The sequence below is a fragment of the Nilaparvata lugens genome, chromosome 3, assembly GCF_014356525.2.
Source record: "Nilaparvata lugens isolate BPH chromosome 3, ASM1435652v1, whole genome shotgun sequence".
NCBI lineage: Eukaryota > Metazoa > Arthropoda > Insecta > Hemiptera > Delphacidae > Nilaparvata > Nilaparvata lugens.
This window is the reverse complement of record NC_052506.1, coordinates 44522835-44548690: the sequence shown is the minus strand read 5'-3', so window position 1 is coordinate 44548690 and position 25856 is coordinate 44522835. Positions and strand designations below refer to the sequence as shown.

The 25856-nt window shown below is 38.0% G+C and overlaps 1 protein-coding gene across 1 annotated transcript; it reads right to left on the bottom strand.

The window, feature by feature from the left end:
- Positions 1-12219: 12219 nt before the first annotated feature.
- LOC120350454 lies at positions 12220-18345 on the bottom strand. The gene is made up of 3 exons (XM_039423853.1): positions 17300-18345; positions 16643-16713; positions 12220-14741 (listed from the first exon to the last, which is right to left on the bottom strand). Exons 1-3 carry the CDS (start codon positions 17491-17493, stop codon positions 13804-13806), a joined length of 1203 nt encoding a protein of 400 aa, XP_039279787.1. The 5' UTR covers positions 17494-18345; the 3' UTR covers positions 12220-13803.
- Between the last annotated feature and the right edge of the window lie 7511 nt (positions 18346-25856).

The window sequence follows — 25856 nt, the reverse complement described above, 5'->3', positions numbered from 1 at the left end:
TTACAATTTTTTTTCGAAGATCATTGAGCAGTGCGGCGATCTCAGCGTATCTAGGGATAAATTTATGAAAGTAGCCCACCATCCCGATGAAACGAGCGATAGCTTTTTGATTTTTGGGAGTAGGAAATTCACGAATATTCTTGGTGCGAGAAGGATCAATAGAAATACCATCTTGGTTGATCAGGTACCCAAAAACGAAATCTGTTTTTTTGCAAATGGCGCCTTTTCCAGATTGATGGTGAAACCAGCTTCACATAAGCGGAGCAGTACGGCCTCAATATGTGCCAGGTGTGGATCAAAATCTTTAGAGTAGATAACTATATCGTCCAAATAATGAAAAACAAACTCATATTTCACATCTCCAAACAGTTGGTCTAATACAGAAGAAAGTGCTTGTGCACCGGTAGCCAGCCCGAACGGAATACGCTTGAATTGATAAGTATTTCACATAGTACAAAACGTAGTTAAGTGTCTACTTTCTTCAGCAAGGGGGATTTGATAATATGCTTGATTCAAATCCAGCACTGAGAAGTATCTAGAACCATTGAAAAAGTGGAAGCAATTTTCGATGTTTGGTGATGGGACTCAATCTAACAACACCTTTTTGTTTAAGAAACGATAATCAACGACAAGTCGCCATGAATCACTATTCAAATTGTCTTTACTGGATTTACTTACTAGGAAACAGGGGGATGAATAATTTGAGATCCCTGGCTCAATAACACCCTCAGCTAACATCTTCTCAATTTTTGCTTCAACAATTTCCATCTTCATTGGATTTAATTGATATGGAGGTCTTCTTACGGGTTCGGTGGAGGTTAACCGAATCTTGTATTCTGTAAGATTAGTTTTGCCTAATTTTTTGGATAACACATCTTTGAATTCATAAAGAACTCCTTCCAACTGAGATTGTTCAAGATGCGATAAGCTATCAGCAACTTCTGTCACGGCGATAGAGCTTACAGGTTCAGAGCACTTTGCTTTCTAATCTTCTTCGAATTTGAATTTGTAATTGGGTTTGAAACCAAAGAAATATCTTCTATTAAACAAGTCAAGTATTAATTTGGAATAACTTATGAAATCACAACCTAAAATCATTGGAAAAGGTACATCATTGGTAATGAAGAATTTGAAATACCAGCTGAAATTTTCTACCTTGATTTTTAGTATTACCGACTCATGAAGCAATAGCTGCATGTTGTTGGCAGTTGTACAAGTAATGTTTTCTTTCTGAGTAATGAGATTCGGAATTTTCGACACTAGGCTATCATAAACCTTTCTTGAAATAATCGAGCGCATGGCTCCAGAATCAATTAAAGCAACAGACCGTATTTTAGGAGACCCTAAATAACAGGAAATAAAAGGAATTACATTATTGCACAAACCTCTAATCTTTCCGTGGGAAGGGTGTCTTTTTTTATTGACCTACTAACCCTTTTCCTAGTGCTTTTCTTAACACCATGTCGTCTAGCCCGTTGGATATAACACTGAGGCGAATAGGTGGAATTTTTGTCAGACTGGTTAACTATCATGGAAGCAGTTCGTTTTTCTTTTGTTTGTCCTAGTCATATTTTCCAGTTTCTACAATCGCGCGAATAATGACTGATCTTATTACAAGTATAACATTTCACATCATTGTCATGCTTAGTAAAGGAAACTTGTGTTTGACCTTGGGCATTATTGTTATTTCGAAAATGTGAGTTGTTGGGATTAGAATGACAGAATCTAGCAATATGACCAACTTTCTTACAATAGAAACACCTTTGTTCAAGTTGTTCATCTACTAGGCGGGTTAGGACTTGACCTATAATTATCGTTCCTAGGCCGTTCAACTCAGTTTCTTTCTTCATCGGCGAAACTCAAGTTTTGAGCTTGTACGCTCATATCAATCAATTCTTTATATGTCTGAGGACGACTATGGAAGATAAGTCTGGATCTTTTGGCAGGATTAAGTCCCGAACAAATGGTATTCACAATTTCACATTCGATTAAATTTAAACGTAATAATTCCGCGGCCTCCTTGATTGATACTATGTAGGCGGACAACGGTTTGCCTGTTCTCTGGAGTTGGTAGAATTCCTCCCTTTCAATGACGGCCAATAATCTTTGCAGCACAAAATATTTTAGAACCTCAGCATGAAACTGATCAAATGTATAATTAGAATCAATAGCAAAATTCATGCGATCGGCTAGAGGTCCTAGAGAGAAAGGTTGAAGGATCTGGAACAATTGTACATCAGGCAAATCGAACTGAGTTGAAATTTTTAATGCCAGAGCAATGAATTTCAACAATTTGTCCACGACTAAACCATCAGTGTGTGGCAAATCACGCAATAAATGTTTGATCAGGTTAGGGAGACAATTATAAATCGTATTGAACACCAGTGTATATCCTGATTGAGGTACACTTTGAGGTAGCGCCCGAGTAGACGTGATATTACTGACTGATTGCCTAATTGGAACAAATTGATGGGGGCATTCAATGCGTATACTGTTAGGGTTCAGTCCCAAGCATGAATCAAAAGTTTGAGTTTCTTTCGGTGGGATAACCAAGGCAGGTGGAATGTGCTCTGTGTCGCCGTGTTCATTAGAAACTGGTGGTGGGGCGGAGACCTCTACTTTTCCTACATCTACTTTATCTACACCACTTGTCCCCGGGAAATCAAAGAACGATGGACTTAAGACAGGGGTGGTGAATACTACCGGAGTACCGGAGCTGGGGACGGGGCGCGACTTTTGACCTCCTTTTGTACTTGCAACATAACGGGGTAAGCCGCCTCCAGGGTTGCAAGGCATTTCTGGATTTCGTTGATCAGTTCGGAATCAGACCTCTCCTGAGCATAATGAGACAGGTGAATAATTCTATTCAATACGTGTAAGAATTGGTTCACTATTCGATTGAACGATTCTTTCTTTCCAGCATCGGAACCAGTTTTCAGTTGAGGTAACCACTCATCAATTTTAGCAGTGATTTCATTGATACTCTTTAATTCGAGTCGGGACCTGTCTTCATCATACTCCATGCGATGAATTCTACCACTACCCTCACCGCGTATTTGACGGTATTGTTGTCTCAAATTAGCGACATCACAATCAACATTACTAGACCAACCAAATGAATTGAGTTTGAAAAGTAATTCCCCTTTCAGCAGATAGTTTGGATTGATACTACGCGAATACAAAAGACCAAGATCGAAATTTTTTTCTATGTCCTCTTTGACATTCCAAAAATTAACCTTAACCAGGCTGATGACCGGGGAACGCGGGCTGGAAGCCATAGTGTTACAATTTCAATCCCTTCGCACAAACTTACAAAAGATTAACCTCATCACCAATTTAGCATTAATTTGGAATCAGTTTCACGTTTTCTAATTTCTCCAACTAATAAATTATTATTCAGGTTTTAAACTAAAATCTCTCAATATTCACTTTCACTTCTACTATACTATGATGATACTCAAGTACCCGATGCGTGAGACCAGAATACGTACGTTGACATCACAATAATTTCTATCACCATTCACGGAATTACAGAATACAAAAATTTTATTCAGGACTTAGAATGAGTTGTTTTTCACCTAGCTTAGTTTCTTCTACCAATTTTTATTCTACCGTTAAACCTTTAATTTCTCAATAATCAATTTCAATATTAAGTTTTAGAATACTTTTAACTTAAGTTTCCTGACTTTATCTTCAAGCACTTCAAAATATTTTCACTTTAATGGATTTACTGAACTGAATAACATTCCTATTTCATCTACAATTATTTAAACTTCAGAAAAATTGGAGTAGCAGCTATAAATATTATTCAATCAACTCCAAACCCAAAATCCTGACTGTCAACTCGTTCACAGCATGAATTTTCAATTATAGACTTAGAAAAATTGATCTAGTATGATTAGAGTAAGTTATGAAAAATTTAATTTTTTAGAAAATTTGAATTCCAGAGATTTGAATATCTCTAGACAGCAGAGTGGCGCAGTTGTGTGCCTGACCTTTTTAAAGTTGATAAAGAAGATAATTTTGAATAAAATTGAGAATTTAGAAATAGGCCAACACATCTAGAAAATACCTGAGTCTTTACCTAATTCATGCAGGTGAACGGGCTAGAGTCAAGAAAACTTCAATTAATCTTGCCATGCCTGATTTAATAGGTTTATACTATAGAATAACACTACAATTTGAGATAATTGAAAAATACAAACAGCTTCAATAAACATTGGCAACTAAAATCGAACAACAGAAACAACAATTTCATGTTACTTTGTTGACATTCTTCATCTGATTCGGGGGCGCATTACTATCCCCTTTTAGATAGCAATACATTACAAAACCAAACAATATCAGTCATCAAATAACAAGTTAATTTCAACATAAAATTACTCAAGAAAGAAAAGCCCGTTGAACCCAAGTTTCGTCGATAGTAACCCATATAACCCATTTCATAATAATTTTGAATCCCCACTTTTGATTGACATTCTCGAATGAACCTTTGTTTCACTACACTGCACTTTCGTTGGTCTGTACGTTGCCTTATCGTCGGGGTTACAGTACCTTGTTTTTGGCGGTGAACTTTTACCGGTTGAATTTGGCTTGACGGCGACGTCCTCTTACGTCCCTAGACCTGTCGTCTGAACAGGTGTCTTGAAGCGGTGTTACATGAAGTTGCGGAACCAAAGGGGTGGTAGTACAAGAAGTTGGTTTGGGGACACACATGAACCACTGTAAATAAATGTATTACAGCATTAATTTCTAACTCTTCCTACAATTCATCAAAAGCTAAAACAGGAGCTTATTCTGTTATTTAATTTTGATTTTATCTTGACGTTCTGATTTCATTCTCAAAATTTAACAGATTTAAAACAAATTTACTTGCCAGAGTGTCATTAATATACAATGCAACATTTATGAAAACACCCGTAATAAATTAATATATTGCTTTTAGAAAATGAATACTACATTAATTATGATGTTAACTTTCATATAAATTGATATAATACTCTTAGAAAAGGAATAATTCAGATTGAAATGATGCTAACTTATATGATATTTTTCGTTTGGTTTGCGAAATCAAATATAATTTTTCATATAGTAGGTCAGCTAGTATTGTTGGAAACTTGTGCGCTAGCCAACATTTATTTTATTTATCATTTATGAACTATAGGACGCAATCCAAGCGTAAACAACGGGCATTTGCCCAAAACTGCTCAGAACCTTGATTTAAAATGAACAGTCCAGAGTTTATGATTTGATTTACCTACAAATACAAGTCCAAAAACGAGTATCAACTAGAATTATGAATTTATCACAAAACAAGACAAGACACTTTATAACACAATAAAAGAAAAAAAAATATTGAAAATTTCACTTTAAGGTAAAAATAATGTTTGCCTTATAAGATTCATCTTGTAGATATTTTTTACCTTTAATTAAATAAAATTAGTAGACACATAGAAAATAATTTAAATAGTATTAAAATTTGAATATTCATTAATATTAATTCCATGGAAAAGAAAAACTTTCTTCTTCGTCTATTAAGATTTCTATCATAAAAAATTTACTAAATCATTCGAAAGCCTTAATAACATAAGAAAACAGAGTCTGAAAAATATAAATTATAAAATGTCATAAACTCAATATGAACATAATCTTAAATATTTCATTCCAATTTAAAGGCTATCTTCCTGACTTTCAGCAATACTCTATGATAATATATCTCCAGAAACAATAACTCAAATGTAACGTAACTGAAAACTTTCTATACTTCTTTAGAAAAAATTTATAAGTATCTTCCATCACTAATAAAATCAAAAGGATTATTCTCAATTAATATTATCAACTTGAAAAATAACAGGCTTTGTTGATAAAATACTCTTTGATTGAAGTTTCAATTAATTAAATTCCCTAAATTATATTTTAACCTTATTTTATGTACCTTAGCGGTTATTTGAAGAAACAATTATTCGTACATGAAGAAGAAACACAATTAAACCTTTCAGGACATGGCACTACTAGAAAATTTAAACTTTAATAAAAATAAAACTAGCTCCTACATTAACTAATTATATAAACTTATAAACATGCCCAAAAAGGGGGAAACATAATGACTACATCTTTACTCTCGTAGTGCTCCTAGCAAAGTGTCCTCCGAAACGTAATCTGGTCTCTCGACTGGGGAATCCCCACTACTGTATTTAGAAACAGGTCTCCTATTGGGCGAAGGGAATCAATTTGACCAATCATTGTGTGGATTCCAGAGCCTTTGGACCAAATAGTAACTGCAAAATCAGTAGTTTGTTATAATTTCAATGCTTGCTGTTTTCCAACTTATTACACTCTATGTCGCGACACGAAGGCTAAGTTTTAGAGATAATTCCATAATCTACATTCCTCAACGACTCGGAGCCACAATTTTTAAATATCTATCATGGGAAACTCGAAGTCATGGCTGTTCATAATAGAGAGAGAAAATAATCTATTTTGCTAACTCACTTACAATAATGGCTCTAGTCTATTGCGTATTAAATTTACTATTATAACTTGGGAAAAGGCCTGAATTAAAAAGAGTGCTCGGCACAAAAGATTCATTCAGCATTCAACCTTGACAAGGTTAACATCTAGGAGCATCGAGTATTTGCAAGAACGAGGCTGTCAGATACGAGTAGAATAGGAAGATGGGAGTTTTGGATGTGACACAGAATGGACCGTCATCGGACAACAGTATCATTGGGTTTGAGTACCATTCTCATTCACCCTATACTGTAAGCTACAATGCCAATGACGAGATACGGATTCCAATTCAACAGCAAGATTTTTACACACTGCCATCAGAGAGCTATCTACATTTGGAGTATACTGTAACTGGAGCTGCCAATGCTGCTGTGGCCGGAACTCCATGTGTCTCTGGATTCTTCAGCAATGTGTTTTCAGAGATATGCTATGGAATCAATGGTGTGGAGGTGGATAGTATATGCAATCCTGGAGTTACCAGCCTAATGAAGAATGCTGTTACATTTGAACGTGATGAGTGGACCAAGATGGAAGGAGCTGGCTACAAGTTTAGTTCAACCACTGGATTCGCCAATTTTGCTGCCAATGGAGCCGAAACTACAATCATGGATGTGCCTTTGAGATACCTGCTGGGCTTTGCCGAAGACTATAGACAGATTTTACTCAATGTGAAACAAGAGCTGGTGTTGAGGGTAAGCCCCAACTTTCACGACTGTGTGAATGTCGCTGCTACCAATGTAGCAATCACAAAGCTTTTATGGAGAATGCCTTATGTGGAAGTGGCAGATGATGTGAAACTGTGTCTGCTACAGATTGAACAGAACGACACACCCATCAGTATATCATTTCGACATTGGGAGTTGTATACCTATCCAACATTACCGCAGACAAGAAAGCATACATGGACTGTCAAGTTGACATCACAGCTTGAAAAGCCACGATACATTGTGGTTGGGCTACAGACTGCAAGACGAGGTGTGGCAGCAGCCAACAGTTCTCGCTTTGACAAGTGTAATATGAAGGATGTTCGAGTGTTTTTAAACAGCAGATACTACCCATATGAGAGCATTGATGGTGATGATAATCGCATCTACAACATGTATGCAGCTTTCAATGGAGTCTACAACCATGGTAATGCTCGTGCAAGCAACCCTCTGTTTGAAAAGAATGCCATTGGTGATGGAAAAATAATGCTGTTTGCTTTTGATTGCTCCCGCCACAATGAGTCACTCAAAACTGGAAGTATTGATGTGAGGATTGAGTTTGAAGCATCTGAAAACATTCCAGGTAATACAATTGCCCACTGTATCATGATGATATTCATGAGATGACTAAAGAGTATCAACCAATGTCAGGCCTTGTACTGTCGGTATAAAAAAGATATATAGTCAGTGCACAGTGATAAATTGCTTAGTTGAGCTCGAGACAATGAATGAGCTAGTCATAACAGGATACAGAGGACTCTTTATGAAGGAGGGGGAGCTGTCTTAGCATGAAGGGGAGGACGTGGTGGGCTGTGTTATTGGTGGGCGACCGCTGATGAAAGATGCCTCTACAAGTACAACTGGACTCAATGATGACGACTCCTACATTACAGCAGAAAGTGGTGTAGATGACTGGCCATCAAGTAGAGCGAAAACATTTTTGGACCACTACCACTGTACCTGATGAACTTTCAAGGTTTTGAAGGTTTGGACAACAAGTTTATTGTGAAGGAGATGGCTATCCTGGAGCAAGATGATGAGCATCATGTGACTACTCATCACTACTTTTTCAAGCCTCCCTACTCCAAGTCTCTGCTCAAGACTAGCAGGCAAATCATCGCCAACAACTGTATACATCAAGCTAAACATGGACTCAGGTGGTCAGACTTTGGGAAAGAACATCTTCCCTATTCGGCTTTGATGGAAATTGTATGTCAAACAGTTGGAAGGTGGTTGGATCAGAACCAGCAGCATCCAATTGAAATCTTTGTCCATGGATATAAGCAGATTACTCTACTGGATACAATTCTACAACTGAACAATGTGGAGTACCTGGACCTATCATCACCATATTTCTTTCCTGCTACACCTGATTTGGAGTTGCTGATCGAGAAGATTGATGGCATATACTGCCCAGAACATCATCTACTCAACGTTATCGACATGGTGCGGAGCAAGCTATCATCTTCAACGTTTGGAGATTGGTCAACCAACAACGTTAACAACACTGATGAATTGTCAAATACACAACTATTTTGCTCATTGAAAATTGTTATTGCTCTACATAGATGGATTAACAAAACTTTGTTAGAAGATAGAACCTTTTGTCGCAATTTTTTCAATGCTGTTAATACTCATTTGCATTATCAATAAAAAGAAATATTGTAATCAACTCTATGCTCTATCATTTATCCTCCTCCTCACTCCTCTTTGAGTAAAGTGCGCACTATGTGTTCACGTGGAGCTATTGCACAATGTTATGCAATTGTATTATATCATGCAGACCTGATGAAACAGGAAATGGGTTACCCCCACCACTCAGTAAGCAGAGTATAAAAGATGATGCTGACAACAAAATGCACTCAGTCTTACAATGTTGTCAGCCAGTGAACATGAACGTTATCTGCTTAATGCAGTGAGTGAGCTTGAAGCTGAACTGAATTATCACGGTATAATGACATTGAGTGACTTTTTCAAGGAGAGTGGTCATTTAGAGTTTTGTGCAGATTGTGAATCTCATAGTTGTGCATGCATACGACTCAGGCAGAAGCAGCAGGCTGTTGTTGATGCAGTCAAAGATAGCAACGTTTTCTATGTATGAGATGATCTTCACAACCCATTGAGAAATACTCATGTGACCTTCACCGATGTGGAATGTTTTCTGCTGAAAGTTTTCAAGGCAACTATGAAGATTATCAAGGATAATATCAACAAGAGGGCAATGCGTCATTGCCCACCAGGACTTGCAATGAAATTCACTGTCATGTTTGATGACACTTGCATACTGCTAAAATCTTTCTTCAAGTTGGATAAGGGTAGAATGGCTGCTATTGTTAATCTTGAGAAGGTACCCAACTGGAGGGATAAGGATGTGAAGATTGTGTTGAGTCTTCTCAATCAGGACCAATACTACAAGTGTGATTTTATATGTGGACAACAATCTAAATGTCTACTGGGACTGGGTCAAAAGGAGATCAAATTTGCAGGATTTACAAAAATTGAGAGCACAGGACATGTGAATTGATTCAGGCTGGAGGATGGAACATCTGGTGATTCAGCTTTTGAGATTAGCATCTACAAGGCTGTATGCATACCTGTGCCGCTGCCATCTGCTGGGGGATATGACAAAGTTGATGGACCATGCATTGTTTGTGAAAGGAATAAGCCATCAGTTGAGCGTTATGTCACCAACAATGATTATAGCCGAGAAGAAAGACTTCTTCAGCTGTATATTCTGTTCAATACTGAAGATTAATTATATGTTTGCCAATAAATACTATGTGTAATGAGCCATTTGTTATTATTGATTATCCTACTTCCTCATATAGGTAAGAAATAAGGTTGCTATGCTTTCAATGAAGACAGTTTCAACGACCCCCACTCCTCCCCTGTCATTATATGTTTACAGTTTTTTGTCTACCGCCTAATATCTATTGACATGTTGCAACAGGTTGACCAAGATTCAAAATATCAAAAGATATCCATTAAGGTGTAATGGTATACAACCCTGTATACTTACCTTAACAATTGGGACCCTACATCAATCTATACCCCTAAAGGTCTGGTGACGATGGTGGGGTTACTGGAGACGATGGTGGGGCGACTGGTGACGATGGTGAGGCGACTGGTGGCAGTTGGATGACTGGTGGTGGGAACTAATAAAGAGTTTGCTCGATATTGAGCCAGCCATCGATCCGTCTGGGCTGAGGATTGGGCTGGGGTTGAGGATTGAGGTCTACTTCTTTCAGATGTTGGGGATGAAGGTGGTAATCCTGATGAGCAATCCATCGATGATAAGCAAACTCCATCCACTGGAATTTCCTTCGAATTTCGACTCCTCATCCAGTAGGGTCATGCATGCTTGGTTGATGATATCTGGAAGATTGATGATACTGAAGATGGTGTAGTTTGGAGTTTTGAAGGCGACATTCTGAAACTCTTCTTGTTCGAAGAAGGTCTTATCAAGGGTGCTGCGGAAATATGTTGCCTCCAATACTAGATTGAACCTCATTGCTCCATGTGTCTGCTGTTGCTGACTGATGATGTGAACAATTTTATCCTTCAGACCGTTCAGAAAGGTGTGGAAATCTTTGGCAGGCTCATCCTTGTATGCATTATTGTAGTATAGAGTCGTGAGTCGGGATTTAAATGCCTCCTCCAGAACAACAAACCCGTCCACTGAGTTTGCTGTTTGTTGACATCATGCAGCTTTGCTTATCTGGAACAATGTAATACAATATTGTATAACTATGGTATGCAGTATTCAACTCTATATATATATATATATATACCTTCATCACTATCAACAGATGTGGGGGATGAAGGCGGTGAGTCAGTATCAATATCTAGGATCGAGGGTCAGATGTGTGGGTGTGTCGGGGATGGAGGGTCATAGAAGTTTATATCGAATGTTCTAGGGGATGATGGTCGGGAGCTGTATGGTGGGGTGGGGAATGTGAATGGGGGTCTAGGATCTACTTCGTGATAGGTGAGAAGGTGGGATGGGTGCTCCTGATCATTAGAACCATTGCCGCTCATGTCTGAAAACCACATACATACCTTCATCACTATCAATGTCAAACATACTGTGGGTACAGCCTAATTCTATGGCAAAGACTTGTTATACGTTTTAGGTTAGGATGAATTACAACCACCAACTCAAAGAACCTAATTCACAATTAAACTCTCAACTTGTATGTATGTATTGGAACCTAATTCACAATTAAACTAGTCATTTTTGACTATGTCATTTACTCTATGTATTGGAACCTAATTCACAATTAAACTAGTCACTTTTGAATTTAAGTTATTTTAGAATTTAATTGACAGTCTCAAACCACCTACTTCAAAATTCAACTGTTTTGAACTTAATTGTCAAATCAGGAATATAATATAAATATATATATATAGCTATAAAATGCACTGGTACTTACTCTTGATAATGATAAAGATGAAAGTAATCCAAAACAATTACACAAAAATCACACACACACACGTACTGGCAGCACACACACGTACTGGCGGCACAACTGCACAAGATACAATGTTGTGCTCCTTGCAGAACAACTCCTTTTATAGCACCAGTTCAAGATCCCCAGTGATTTTTATCCCATTTATTCCCAATTTTATGTGTTTTTTTTTTCAATTTTTTTTTTTAATTTTTTTTTAATTTTTTTTTTCAATTTATTTTTTTTAATTTTTTTTTCAATTTTTTTTTAATTTTTTTTTTCAATTTTTTTTTAATTTAAAAAAAATAATTTAATTTAATTTTTTTTTTTTTGAGGTTAGGTTTGGTTGTCCTGGATGGCCTTGAGGTTAGGTTTGGTTGACCTGGATGGCCTTGAGGTTAGGTTTGGTTGAGCTGGATGGCCTTGAGGTTAGGTTTGGTTGACCTGGATGACCTTGAGGTTAGGTTTGGTTGACCTGGATGACCTTGAGGTTAGGTTTGGTTGACCTGGATGACCTTGAGGTTAGGTTTGGTCAACTTGGGTGACCTTGAGGTGGAGGGGGAGTCTGGGGCACTTGTGCCCCAGACTCCCCCTTTTTTATACTACTGAGTACAGTATGTTTTAAAAAATGGCGAGTATTCTAGAGGTGGAACAGTCAAATACGGCATACCACAAGGTTCCATTCTTGGTCCACTGTTATTCATTGTTTATATTAATGATTTGCCTAATATCATTAACTCTTGTAATGACGATAGTGCTTCGTATTTGTTTGCAGATGACTTAGGTTTGAAAGTAGCTAATAAGAATAAGGATCATTTGTATTCTAACATACTGAATAATACCTCTAAAATTGAAGATTGGTGTGCAGCAAACAATTTGAGCATTAATTCCACAAAAACAGAGGATTTAACTTTAGGTTTGACAAACAAATTAATGACATAAACTCAATTAAGTTTCTTGGTGTGAAAATTGATACCAACCTGACTTGGAAATGCCATATAACATATATTTATGAAAAAATCAACAAGGGCATCTTCCTTTTACGTAGATTATGTAATATTGTAGATATGTCTGTTCTAATGAGTGTTCACTTTGCCCATATTCATAGCTTTCTGCTATATGGAATCCAGCTGTGGGGCAATGGCTCAAGTACTGACATCTTGTTTAAATGTCAAAAGAAAGCAGTAAGAATAATTTGCCACAAGGCTCCTCGTACTCCATGCAAATCATTATTTATTGAACTCAGACTATTAACACTGCCATCTTTGTATGTATTGTTATGCATGATTTCAGTGAAGAAAACTGAAAATGAATATGATGTTAACTCTAGGATACACCAACATAACACTAGACATAGGAATAATATAAGAGTCAAGTATTGCCAATTTACAAGATCTCAGAAAAACTGGCAATACATGTCAATAAAACTTTATAATGCTTCGCCTGAAAATATCAAAAGGATGAGCTTTAATAGTTACTGTAAATATTTGAGAAAAGTACTGGTCAATGAATGTTTATATAAAGTTGAAGATTTCTTTGTAATAGATTTTTTAAATTGATGTTTTCTGTGTTATTAATGACGTTGTTGTAACATTTTAATGTTGTGTGACAATAAATAATTTGATCGATTTAATGATTGTGCTAAGTGTAAGAAATTTAGTGTAATAAATGTGTTTATTTTATAAGAATTCATTTGTAGTGCAATAAATTTTGTCATTCAATTTCGGGTTGTGCCCCCATAGGAAACCCGTTATAATTCACTATCACTCAAAAACATTATTGCTTTCCATTATTATATTGTATAAATAGTATATAATTTAAATATTTCATTATTCAGTAAGTCTATGCATTTTTTATGATTGGTTTATTGAAATTGGTATAAGTATCATTAACATGTATTTGACAATAATAATCACTGTACATAAAATTAGGAAAAATAGAAGCATATTATATTGATTTTAGGAAACTTTCAATCTTTTGAATGTGCTAAGAGTGAGAAATTTAGTGTAATAAATGTGTTCATTCCATAACAATTCCATTTGTGGTTCAATAAATTTTGTCATTCAACTACTTTGGACAAAATAATTACTGAACATGAAATTAAGGATAATAAAACAAGATATATTCAGTATTTTATTAATTTATTTTATTTTCATTTTTGTGAAAACATAACCTACCCTTACTTTAAATAATTTTTTTTCCAAAGCTTTTTTCATTATTTCATTTTTTTCAATGTTGATATTTACATTTAATTTTAGTAATTCAAGCTTTTGTTTTTCAATTATATTTGAATCCTTGATGGCCTGTTCAATCCCCTGTAGGGCTTTCACCCTCTTTCTCTCCAGCTCCAAACTCTCCCTCCTTTGCTCCTCCAACTTTTGCCATCTCCTACTAGGCTTTACTCTCATCCTTTTTTTGCGGAGATGGATCATCATCTGGAAGATTTCTCTTGGTTGGCGTATTTGGGAGACATGAAGCTGTCGAGGTTGATGAGAAAGGATAGGCAGGGGATGCTGATGGTGGTGGAGGGGTGAAGGTTGTTGAGGGAAAAGGATGGGCTGGAGATAATGGAGGTGGGGGAGGGGTGGAGAATGTTTAGATGATGGGGGTGGATGGGCAAAGGAAGTTGAGGGAAGTGGATTGGCTGGAGATGATGATGGGGGTGGATGGGCAAAGGAAGTTGAGGGAAGTGGATGGGCAGGGGATGTTGATGTGGAAGGAGGGGCAAAGAAGCTGCTCATAATAAATGCTTTATGCAAGTTGACCATAGAATCATCTTGCAAAATATCTGCCATTGAATCATAAAATTCCCAAGGCTTGATGGACCCCTTATCAGTGCTTTTTCTAGTATCATTGTTTTTTTTTCGATTAAATGTTCGTTTCAAGCTTCTAAATTTATCATCTAGGATCTTTTCAGTGATCCCAGAGTACCCATGGGCTTCAAAAACATCAATGATTTCTCTCCATAGTATTACATTGTAAATTTTAGAGTTTCTGAATTTGTTTGTCCTCGTGCGGTACTCTTCCAAAAGTAGTTTGGTCGCTTCAGTCGTCCACACATGACTGTCTGTGGTGGCTTCTGTAATATAAAGAGAGTGGCATATAATGAACAATCATATTAAAACATCATTAAGTAGTGAACATAATTGACTTTCATAAGGTAGGCCTACTAAGCATTATATTATCATTACTAGTAGTACAGTCTGTATACAGTGGTACTTGCAAAATATAATATAGTTATGAATTTTCAATATGACATTAATCATTCTCAAACAGGCTGCATCAGTACCACTTTTTCGAAGTTGTTCAAGTAGGAAACTTCAAGCTTGGCTACTAGTCCAGTCAAGGAAAGGTTATAGAGGAAAAAGTTGGGAAGACAATTTTTGAAAGTGGTTTAAAAGTACAATTTCTTGGTTTCTCGCATAAAACTCAGAAACTATGTTTCCTAAGGACTTGACTGTCATATAAAAAATTAAAGCTTGCATAATTTCCTACAATATTCATTTTACAACTTTCTTATATCTCCTCTAGTTTTCGAGATATCTGCTATTGAAGGTGTGACATTTTTCAAAAAAACAGGTTTGCCACCAATTTTTTTCTATTTTTGCTCTAATAAATTTTCAAAAATCAACGGGAAAACCCATGCTGATTATGAGCTTATAAGGCATCAAATTTTATCCAATTTGATATATAATTTCACGCTTTTACAAACTTCCCTACACCTTTTGCAACAGTTTTAGTGTTGAGTCTGAAATCTCCAGTTTTGCAGCAATAGACCAATTGTAAACGGAATTTGGAGGGGTTATTACTATTATTATTACTATTAAATTTTGAAAAACTTTAAAGTGAAAAAACACTCACATTCTTTGATGAGCCACATCACACCACATCACACACATGAGTGTTTTTTCACTTTAAAGTTTTACAAAATTGAATAGAAAAAAATTGGTGACAAACATGTTTATTTTTTTAAATGTCACACCTTCAATAGCAGATATCTCGAAAACTAGAGGATATATAAAAAAATTGTACAATGAATATTGTAGGAAATTACGTAAGCTTCAATTTTTTATAAGACAGTCAAGTCCTTAGGGAACATAGTTTCTGAGTTTTATGTGAGAATCCAAAAATGGCACTCTAAACCACCCCCACCCCCTTAGCACAGGGGGACTTTTAATATGTTTACCTCCTCACTACACTCAACAGAACTGTGGGCTTAAAAATTGTCTTCCAAACATTTCTCTCTATACCCTTTTTTGAGCATTCATTGCCTGGACTATACTATAAATCTCACAGAAACTTAAATCACACTGGAAGAGTAGCACAAATAATGTTATAATTATGAACGTATATGATCGAAGAAATGGGTCTATAGTGGGATCCACATTATATTGGCAGTAGAGAAATATAGAAGAACAACGATACCTTTCTGCCTAGTCAGAATAAAATTTTCAAAATGCAATGGGCATAAAGCTGCATATCAAACTAAACTGTTCATTCTTGTTTAAAAAATCAATCGATTGTACTCATCAAGAAATTATATTTCTCAATGATTAAATAATACATTTGCATAATTAGATTAAAAAATTTGTTAATTGATTATATTCCAACATTGATAAAAAAAGATTAGGCAAAAGGATAGAAACACAGCAACACCAATGTTAATCAAATGCTGTCATCTTATAACGTGTACCTTACTATAGCACAAAATATTTCACCCACAAAACTAATTAAACTAAGCTGACGTGTGGCGCGAATCTGTACCAACTTCTATTATTATTAGCCTCAGGTCACACAGTCATTGTAACCTCGTGCCAGCCATTGTAATGTGAACATTATAATATGATCACATGATATTAATTTGTGTTTGATATTAATCAGCAGACTTGCGTCACGTTGTGTTGCGTCTCAATATGCAGCTATCCTGATTATTATGTTATATAATTTGTATTATAAGAGCATTGTATAAAAGCGCCTTACCTGTTGCTACACCAACCATCTCGATGTGGCCATTGTTTTTTTCAGATAGGACTGGAAGAAGTCCGGGTTGCCTGTAAAACACAAATCATAAAGTTTAATTAATCTGTAAATTTAAATTAGAATTAATCTCAATAAAATGCAGAGGACCTGCGTAGCAAATAAAATTATTCTTAACACAACTCTTATAGAAAGCAAGAGATAATTTTTATTATCTTTATGATGCATAGCTGAGGCCTATTCCTTAAAGAATAACAAACTTTCTAATGAACTGAAAATGAATTTAGTTTATTAGGTTGAATATACTGTCCAGCCGATTAAGAATTCTAAAATTTGAAAATTAAATTCCATTTATTTTGTGATTAAATCAAGAGGCCCTAAACAAAATACAAATAGGTATTGAGGTTAAACAACAATAGAAATCTAAGAAGAAAAAGAAGTAGCCTAAATCAAAAATAAATTTTTCAATGCTATTCAAATACAATTTGTGTGGATAGATCAATAACTTTCATGACTACACAGAATAATATTAACAATTTCTTGGTCAACAAAAATAAGCCTAATAGTTTTGGATAGATCAAGTCATGAGCACAAATATATTTTAACAGAATAGCCATACAAAACTAATAATATTGTCAATAATGTAAATAATAAACTCACCAGCCAATAATCTCCTTCTTTTTGATTATTTTATAAAATATGCCATCAAAAACATACTGCTGTTCATAGTAATCCTCCATATTTGCAAAAGTTATGTTGTTTTCTTGACTGCAGACCAGAATAGATGACGCGAATCTATCCACCAATAGGAGCGCTCCGATTCCAGGTGACTCTATACTATTTGGTTGGGTCATGATTCCTGACCCAGGCTAGAAAAATCAAAGATGGCGACCGGGTGATGAACTGTCAAAAGCACCGCCGTGAAGCTGGCCCCACCATATTGAGCCCAAAATTTGAAACATATGCCAATATTTAGGGCTTTTTTTGGGCTTCCAGAAAAACCAAGTTTGAATTTTTGGCCTCAACCGGAAATGGGTTTTATAGGGGTTTATACATTGGCGGGCCAGCTTCATGGTTAGCCCGCCACCATCACCGATCTTGAAGATGAAGATGTCATTGGATAGAGAGAATTTTGGGCTTTCATTCTATACCATTTTCAAATTTTGGGCTCAATAATTACTCTGCGGGCAGAGGAAAAACGTTATTGGCAGGGGGTGGGGGGGTTAATGTATTAATCATCATTAATGTATTAATGTATAATGTATTATTCATCTTCAAGATTGAAGGTGTCATTTGATAGAGTGAATCTTGGGCTTTCATTCTATACCCATTTCAAATTTTGGGCTCGGAAAATACGACCATGAGAGACTTCGAAAGTTTTCAAATTCGGCGGGCCAGCTTCATGGTTAGCCCGCCACCAACACAGATCTTGAAGATGAATGTGTCATTCGATAGAGCAAATTTTGGGCTTTCATACTATACAATTTTTAAATTTTGGGCTCAATAATTATGCTGCGGGAGGAGGAAAAACGTTATTGGCAGGGGGAGGGGGCATTAATGTATAAAAACCAGGTCCCTTGTCGCCACCAGGGAAAGTGTATTCCAGGGAAAATTGATGAGAATCGATAAAACAAGTCTGCAGCTATCATATGATACAACTTTCAATTTTTGGGCTCGATAATCACACCATCAGCGGGGGGGAAGGGTTGTAGGTAACCAGGTCCCTTGCCGCCCCCAGGGTATGTGTAATCAAGAAAAATCCGATGGGAATCGATGTAACAAGTCTACAGCTATCATATTACACCACATTCAATTTTTGGGCTCGATAATCACGCCGTCAGCAGGGGAGGGAAGGGTTATAAGTAACCAGGTCCCTTGCCGCCCCCAGGTTATGTGTAATCAAGAAAAATCCGATATAAATTGATGTAACAAGTCTACAGCTATCATATTAAACCTCTTTCAATTTTTGGGCTCGATAATCACGCCATCAGTGGGGGGGGGAAGAGTTGTAGGTAACCAGGTCCCTTGCCGCCCCCAGAGTATGTGTAATCGAGAGAAATCCGATGTGAATCGATGTAACAAATCTACAGCTATCATATTACACCACTTTCAATTTTTGGGCTCGATAATCACGCCATCAGCAGGAAGGGAAGGGTTTTAGGTAACCAGGTCCCTTGCAGCCCCCAGGGTATGTGAAATGGAGAAAAATCCTATATAAATCGATGTAACCAGTCTACGACTATCATATTATACCACTTTCAATTTTTGGGCTCAATAATCACGCCTTCAGTGGGGGGGAAGGGTTGTAGGTAACCTGGTCCCTTGATGCCCCACCATATCGAGCCCAAAATTTGAAACATATGCCAATATTTAGGGTTTTTTTTGGGCTTCCCAAAAAACCAAGTTTCAATTTTTGGGCTCAACCGGAAATGGGTTTTATAAGGGTTTATACATTGGCAGGCCAGCTTCACAGTTAGCCCGCGACCATCACCAATCTTGAAGATGAATGTGTCATTGGATAGAGAGAATTTTGGGCTTCCATTCTATACCATTTTCAAATTTTGGGCTCAAAAATTACACTGCGGGCGGAGGAAAAACTTAATAGGCAAGGAGGGGGGGGTTGATATATTAAACCAGGTCCCTTGACGCCGCCAGGGAAAGTGTATTCCAGAAAAAAATGATGAGAATAGATGGAACAAGTCTTCAGCTATCATATGATACCACTTTCAATTTTTGTGCTCAATAATCATGCCATCAGCGGGGGGTAAGAGTTGTAGGTAACCAGGTCCCTTGCCGCCCCCAGAGTATGTGTAATCGAGAGAAATCTGATGTGAATCGATGTAACAAATCTACAGTTATCATATTATACCACTTTCAATTTTTGGTCTCGATAATCATGCTGTCAGTGTGGGGTAAGGGTTGTAGGTAACCAGGTCCCTTGCCGCCCCTAGGGTATGAGTAATGAAGAAAAATCCGAAAAAAATTGATATAACAAGTCTACAGCTATCATATTATACCACTTCCAATTTTTGGGCTTGATAATCATGCTGTCAGCTGGGGAGAAGGATTGTAGGTAACCAGGTCCCTTGCCGCCCCAGGGTATGAGTAATCAAGTAAATTCTGATGGAAGTCGATGAAACAAGTCTATGACTATCATATTATACAACTTTCAATTTCTGTGCTCGATATTCATGCCATCAGCGGAGGGGAAGGGTTGTAGGTAACCATGTCCCTTGCCGCCCCCAGGGAAGTTGTTTCTCATAATAATTTAACAGAAATCGATGTTACAAGTCTACAGCTAAAATACTATACCACATTCAATTTTTGGGCTTGATAATCACGCCATCTGCGGGGGGGAAGGGTTGTAGGTAACCAGGTCACTTGCCGCCCCCAGGATATGTGTAATCGAGAAAAATCCGATATAAATCAATGTCACAAGTCTACAGCTATCATATTATACCACTTCCAATTTTTGGGCTCGATAATCACGAAGCCTAGTGGCTGCAGGCATAGGAAAAATCAGATAGGCAAGGGGTGGGGGGTTAATGTATTAAACCAGGTCCCTTGTCGCCGCCAGGGAAAGTGTATTCCAGGAAAAATTGATGGGAATCGATGGAACAAGTCTTCAGCTATCATATTATACCACTTTCAATTTTTGGGCTTGATAATCACGCCGGCAGTGGGGGGGAAGGGTTGTAGGTAACCAGGTCCCTTGACACCCCACCATATCAAGCCCAAAATTTGAAACATATGCCAATATTTAGGGCTGTTTTTGGGCTTCCAGAATAACCCAAGTTTCAATTTTTGGACTCAACCGGAAATGGGTTTTATAAGGGTTTACACATTGGCGGGCCAGCTTCATGGTTAGCCCGCCACCATCACCGATCTTGAAGATGAAGGTGTCATTGGATAGAGAGAATTTTGGGCTTTCATTCTATACCATTTTAAAATTTTGGGCTCAATAATTAGTCTGCGGGCGGAGGAAAAACTTTATAGGCTGGGGGAGGGGGGGTTAATGTATTATATACCAGGTCCCTTGTTGCCACCAGAGAAAGTGTATTCCAGGAAAAATTGATGAGAATCGATAGAACAAGTCTGCAGCTATCATATGATACAACTTTCAATTTTTGGGCTTGATAATCACGCCATCAGCGGGGGGGAAGGGTTGTAGGTAACCAGGTCACTTGCCGCCCTCAGGGTACATGAAATGGAGAAAAATCCTATATAAATTGATGTAACCAGTCCACGACTATCATTTTATACCACTTTCAATTTTTAGGCTTGATAATCACACTGTCAGTTGAGTGGGAAGGGTTGGAGGTAACCAGGTCCCTTGATGCCCCACCATATCGATCCCAAAATTTGAAACATATGCCAATATTTAGGGCTTTTTTTGGGCTTCCAGAATAACCAAGTTTCAGTTTTTGGGCTCAACTTGAAATGGGTTTTATAAGGGTTTATACATTGGCAGACCAGCTTCACGGTTAGCCTGCAACCATCACCAATCTTGAGGATGAATGTGTCATTGGATAGGGAGAATTTTGGGCTTTCATTCTATACCATTTTAAAATTTTGGGCTCAATAATTAGTCTGCGGGCGGAGGAAAAACTTTATAGGCTGGGGGAGGGGGGGTTAATGTATTATATACCAGGTCCCTTGTTGCCACCAGAGAAAGTGTATTCCAGGAAAAATTGATGAGAATCGATAGAACAAGTCTACAGCTATCATATCATACCACTTTCAATTTTTGGGCTCAATAATCACGCCATCAGCGGGGGGGAAGGGTTGTAGGTAACCAGGTCACTTGCCGCCCTCAGGGTACATGAAATGGAGAAAAATCCTATATAAATTGATGTAACCAGTCCACGACTATCATTTTATACCACTTTCAATTTTTAGGCTTGATAATCACACTGTCAGTTGAGTGGGAAGGGTTGGAGGTAACCAGGTCCCTTGATGCCCCACCATATCGATCCCAAAATTTGAAACATATGCCAATATTTAGGGCTTTTTTTGGGCTTCCAGAATAACCAAGTTTCAATTTTTGGCTCAACCGGAAATGGGTTTTATACCACTTTCAATTTTTGGGCTCGATAATCATGCTGTCAGCGGGGGGGAAGGGTTGTAGGTAACCAGGACCCTTGCTGCCCACAGGGTATGTGTAATCGAAAAAAATCCTATATGAATCAATGTAACAAGTCTACAACTATCATATTTTACGACTGTCAATTTTTGGGCTTAATAAATATGCCGTCAGCGGGGTGGAAAGGTTGTAGGTGACCTGGTCACTTGCCGCCCTCATGAAAGTTGTATTCCATAATAATTTGACGGAAATCGATGTAACAAGTCTACAGCTATCATATGATACCACTTTCAATTTTTGGGCTCAATAATCACGCTGTCAGCGGGGGCGGAAGGGTTGTAGGTAATCAGGTCCCTTGCCGTCCCCAGGGTATGTGTAATAGAGAAAAATCCAATGAAAATCAATTTTACAAATCTACAGCTATCATATTATACCACTTTCAATTTTTGGGCTCGATATTCACGATGTCAGCGGAGGTGAAGGATTGTAGGTAACCAGGTCTCTTGCCACCCCCAGGGTATGTGTAATCAAGAAAAATCCTATATGAATTGATGTAACAAGTCTACGACTATCATATTATACCACTGTCAATTTTTGGGCTTGATAATCACGCCGTCAGCGGTGGGTAAGGGTTGTAGGTAACCAGGTCCCTTGCCTCCCCCAAGGTATGAGTAATCAAGAAAAATCTGATGGAAATCGATGTAACAGGTCTACAGCTATCATAATATACCACTTCCAATTTTTGGGCTCAATAAACATGTCGTCAGCGGGGTGGAAGGGTTATAGGTAACCATGTCCCTTAATGCCCCCAGTGTATGTGTATTCAAAAAAAAAAATCCAATACAATATCGATGTTTCAAGTCTTCAGCTATCATTTTATATCTCAATCAATTTTTGGGCTCGATAATCACGCCGTCAGCGGGGAGGGAGGGTTATAGGTAACCATGTCCCTTGCCGCCCCCAGTGTATGTGTATTCAAGAAAAATCCGATAAAATTGATGTTTCAAGTCTACAGCTATCATTTCATACCACTTTCAATTTTTGGACTCGATAATCACGCTGTCAGCGGGGGGGGAAGGTTTGTAGGTAATGAGGTCCCTTGCTGCCCCCAGATTATGTGTTATCAAGAAAAATCCGATGTGAATCGATGTAATTAGTCTACAGCTGTCATATTACACCACTTTCAATTTTTGGGCCTGATAATCATGCCGTCAGCGGGGGAGAAGGGTTGTAGGTAACCAGGTTCCTTGCCACACCAGGGTATGAGTTATCAAGAAAAATCTGATGGATGTCGATGAAACAAGTCTACAACTATCATATTATACAACTTTCAATTTTAGGGCTCGATATTCACGCTGTCAGCAGAGTGGAATGGTTGTAGGTAACCATGTCCCTTGCCACCCCCAGGGAAGTTGTTTCTCATAATAATTTAACTGAAATTGATGTAACAAGTCTACAGCTATCATATTATATCACTTCCAATTTTTGGGCTCAATAATCACGCCGTCATTGGGGGGAAGGGTTGTAAGTAACCAGGTCCCTTGCTGCCCCCAGGGTATGAGAAATCATGAAAAATCAGAAGGAAATCGATGTAACAGGTCTACAGCTATCATAATATACCACTTCCAATTTTTGGGCTCAATAGACACGCCTTCAGCGGGGTGGAAGGGTTGTAGGTAACCAGGTCCCTTGCCGCCCCCTCAGGGTATGTGTAATCAAGAAAAATCCGATAAAAATCTATGTAACAAGTCTACAGCTATTGTCACAAAGTGAATTTTTGTGACTGATAGAGAGCTGTCGTCTAGTGTAAAATTAGCGAATTTATTCTTTTTTAGAATAAGAATGGGGTCTACTGCCAGATATATTTTGTTGGACTTGTAGTTGTGTATGTGCATCATCACCATCGCTGGCAACCCTATGAATCATCAGCAGCGGATTCATCATAACCAGAAATTTCCAGATCTTGTTTACCACTCTGAGCGTTCTTGTATTTAGTATTGCAGCAGCAGCAGCCATATCATCAAAACGATAAGCGGCTACCGAGTTGGGTTGGTATTGTTCTCCATGAAATTTCTGGAATAGAAATATTGTTTACCGGCCTGATTTAGTGTAGTAATTAGTATCATTGTCATCATTAGCTGCACCCTTAACATTAGGAGCAGCTGAGTCAAACCCTGTCACATGACCAGTGGCGTGATCATCTTTTCAGACTCCCATTGGTCAGCAATCTCTTTTCCCCCGGCCTCCTAATTTCCAGCAACCTGGTGCTGCTTCCATAAGACCAGGGAGAGGGCAGTTGTTCAGTGGTTGAGCATGAGATTGGGTTGAGAATCTCCTCTCCTTACAACGTTCCCAGTACTAATTAGTTATAGGGGAATTATTCTATTTTGTGTATATAGAATATTGTAGGACAAGTTCCAGGCAACTCAGAGTTAGAACTCCCTTGTGGGTTTTTCTTTCTTGTCAGCTATTTTTCCTAAATTCGTATCACTGGGAGTGAACGTGTTATCCTTGGTTTGAAACCTGTAAGGGATCTCAAGTTTGTGCTACAAATAGTTGAGTGGGAAATTTAGCTAGGCTCTTATAGCAAATTATTTTTGAGGGCTTAATTCTTAAGTCTCAACTCTGTCGCTTCACAATGTTTAAGTTTAGTGCAGGAATTTGTTCGCTATTCACCGTATTTGGTTCTGCAGTGATTCAGGTAACTGTATGTTAGGACTGGTCACTTGTGTGCATTTCCTCTTCTGTAATAAGGTAATCTCAGTTCCAAGGGGTGTATTTTCCTTATTTAATTTTCATATCATTAGGTGGCCCTGTATTTTAACTTATTTAGCAAATTCAGACTTGCTGTAATTCCAAGTAGGAAAAGCCCAAACCTTTTCCTAGAGAACTCAGGTGCAGATTGAGCTCATCCTTGTCGAAGTTTCTGAACTGCGACATCCTTTCTCTTTCTCTCTCAACTTTCCCTATTCTATAATCCTTCTAGCTCTCAGGTACAGCTTGAGAACGTCCTTGTTGAAGTCACAGACTGCAACGCTTCCTGCTCTCAGGTACAGCTTGAGAACGTCCTTGTCAAAGTCCCCAGACTGCGGCATCCTTTCTCTGTCTCTCTCTTAACTTTCCCTATTCTATAATCCATCTAGCTCTCAGGTACAGCTTGAGGACTCCCTTGCCGAAGTTCCTATACTGCGGCATCCTCTCTCTTTCTTCCTCTTAATTTTTCCTACCCTGTTTAGAGCGAGATCTCAGTTCCAGACTAGAGATCGTTCCCGTCGCGGTCCTCAGACCAGCGAGAGGTGTAGGAAACCTTGTCTAGAGCAGGATCTCAGTCACAGATAAGAGATCGACCCAGTCGCGGTCCTCAGACCAGCGTGAAGTTTAGGAGAATCCTCGTAAACCCTTCCCTATCCTCTCATAATAGTCGACATACTGACTATTAACATGAAAGCGTTTTGGACGAATGAGAGTGATTCCCATACCCTTAAGGGCAGTCACAGATTGGCCCTTAATAACCGGCGCGCAGTCACCAGATTAGCACGGAAATCCTGTTCAGCAGTTTCAGAATTGCTGAAAATCCTTTCGCAGCTGCAGGCTCGTGATTCAGAAATCCGACACCCTAAGCCTCATACTCTAAACTTCAATTATCATAAAATTGAAATAGATATACTATGTTTAGCTAGCAGGTCCAGCCTGCTGAGAGCTAGAGCGCAATTCTCAGATTGCAGATTATTGAGCAGATATTTATTTGCTATAGAGAATAATAATCTGTTACATTGATTTCCATCAATTTTTTCTCGATTACACATTCCCTGGGGGTGGAAAGGGACTAGTTACCTACAACCCTCCCCCTCCCCGCTGACGGTGTGATTATCGAGCCCAAAAATTAAAAATTGAAAGTGGTATAATATGATAGGTGTGGACTTGTTTCATCTATTTCCTTCGGATTTTTCTTGATTACTCATATCCTGGGGGCGGCAAGGGACCTGGTTACCTACATCCCTTCCCCCCCGCTGATGGTGTGAATATTGAGCCAAATAATAAAAGTGGTATAATATGATAGCTGTAGACTTGTTACATCGATTTATATCGGATTTTTCTCAATTACACATACCCTGGGGGCGGCATGGGACCTGG

Bases quoted from the DNA above. Each gene is read 5' to 3' on its own strand.
- LOC120350454 (XM_039423853.1), bottom strand. From the start codon at position 17,493: ATGACCCAACCAAATAGTATAGAGTCACCTGGAATCGGAGCGCTCCTA. The intron at 16,714-17,299 runs GTGAGTTTATTA...TGTGTTTTACAG, and splicing joins AAGAAGGAGATTATTGGCTG to GCAACCCGGACTTCTTCCAG. The intron at 14,742-16,642 runs GTAAGGCGCTTT...TTTATATTACAG, and splicing joins GATGGTTGGTGTAGCAACAG to AAGCCACCACAGACAGTCAT.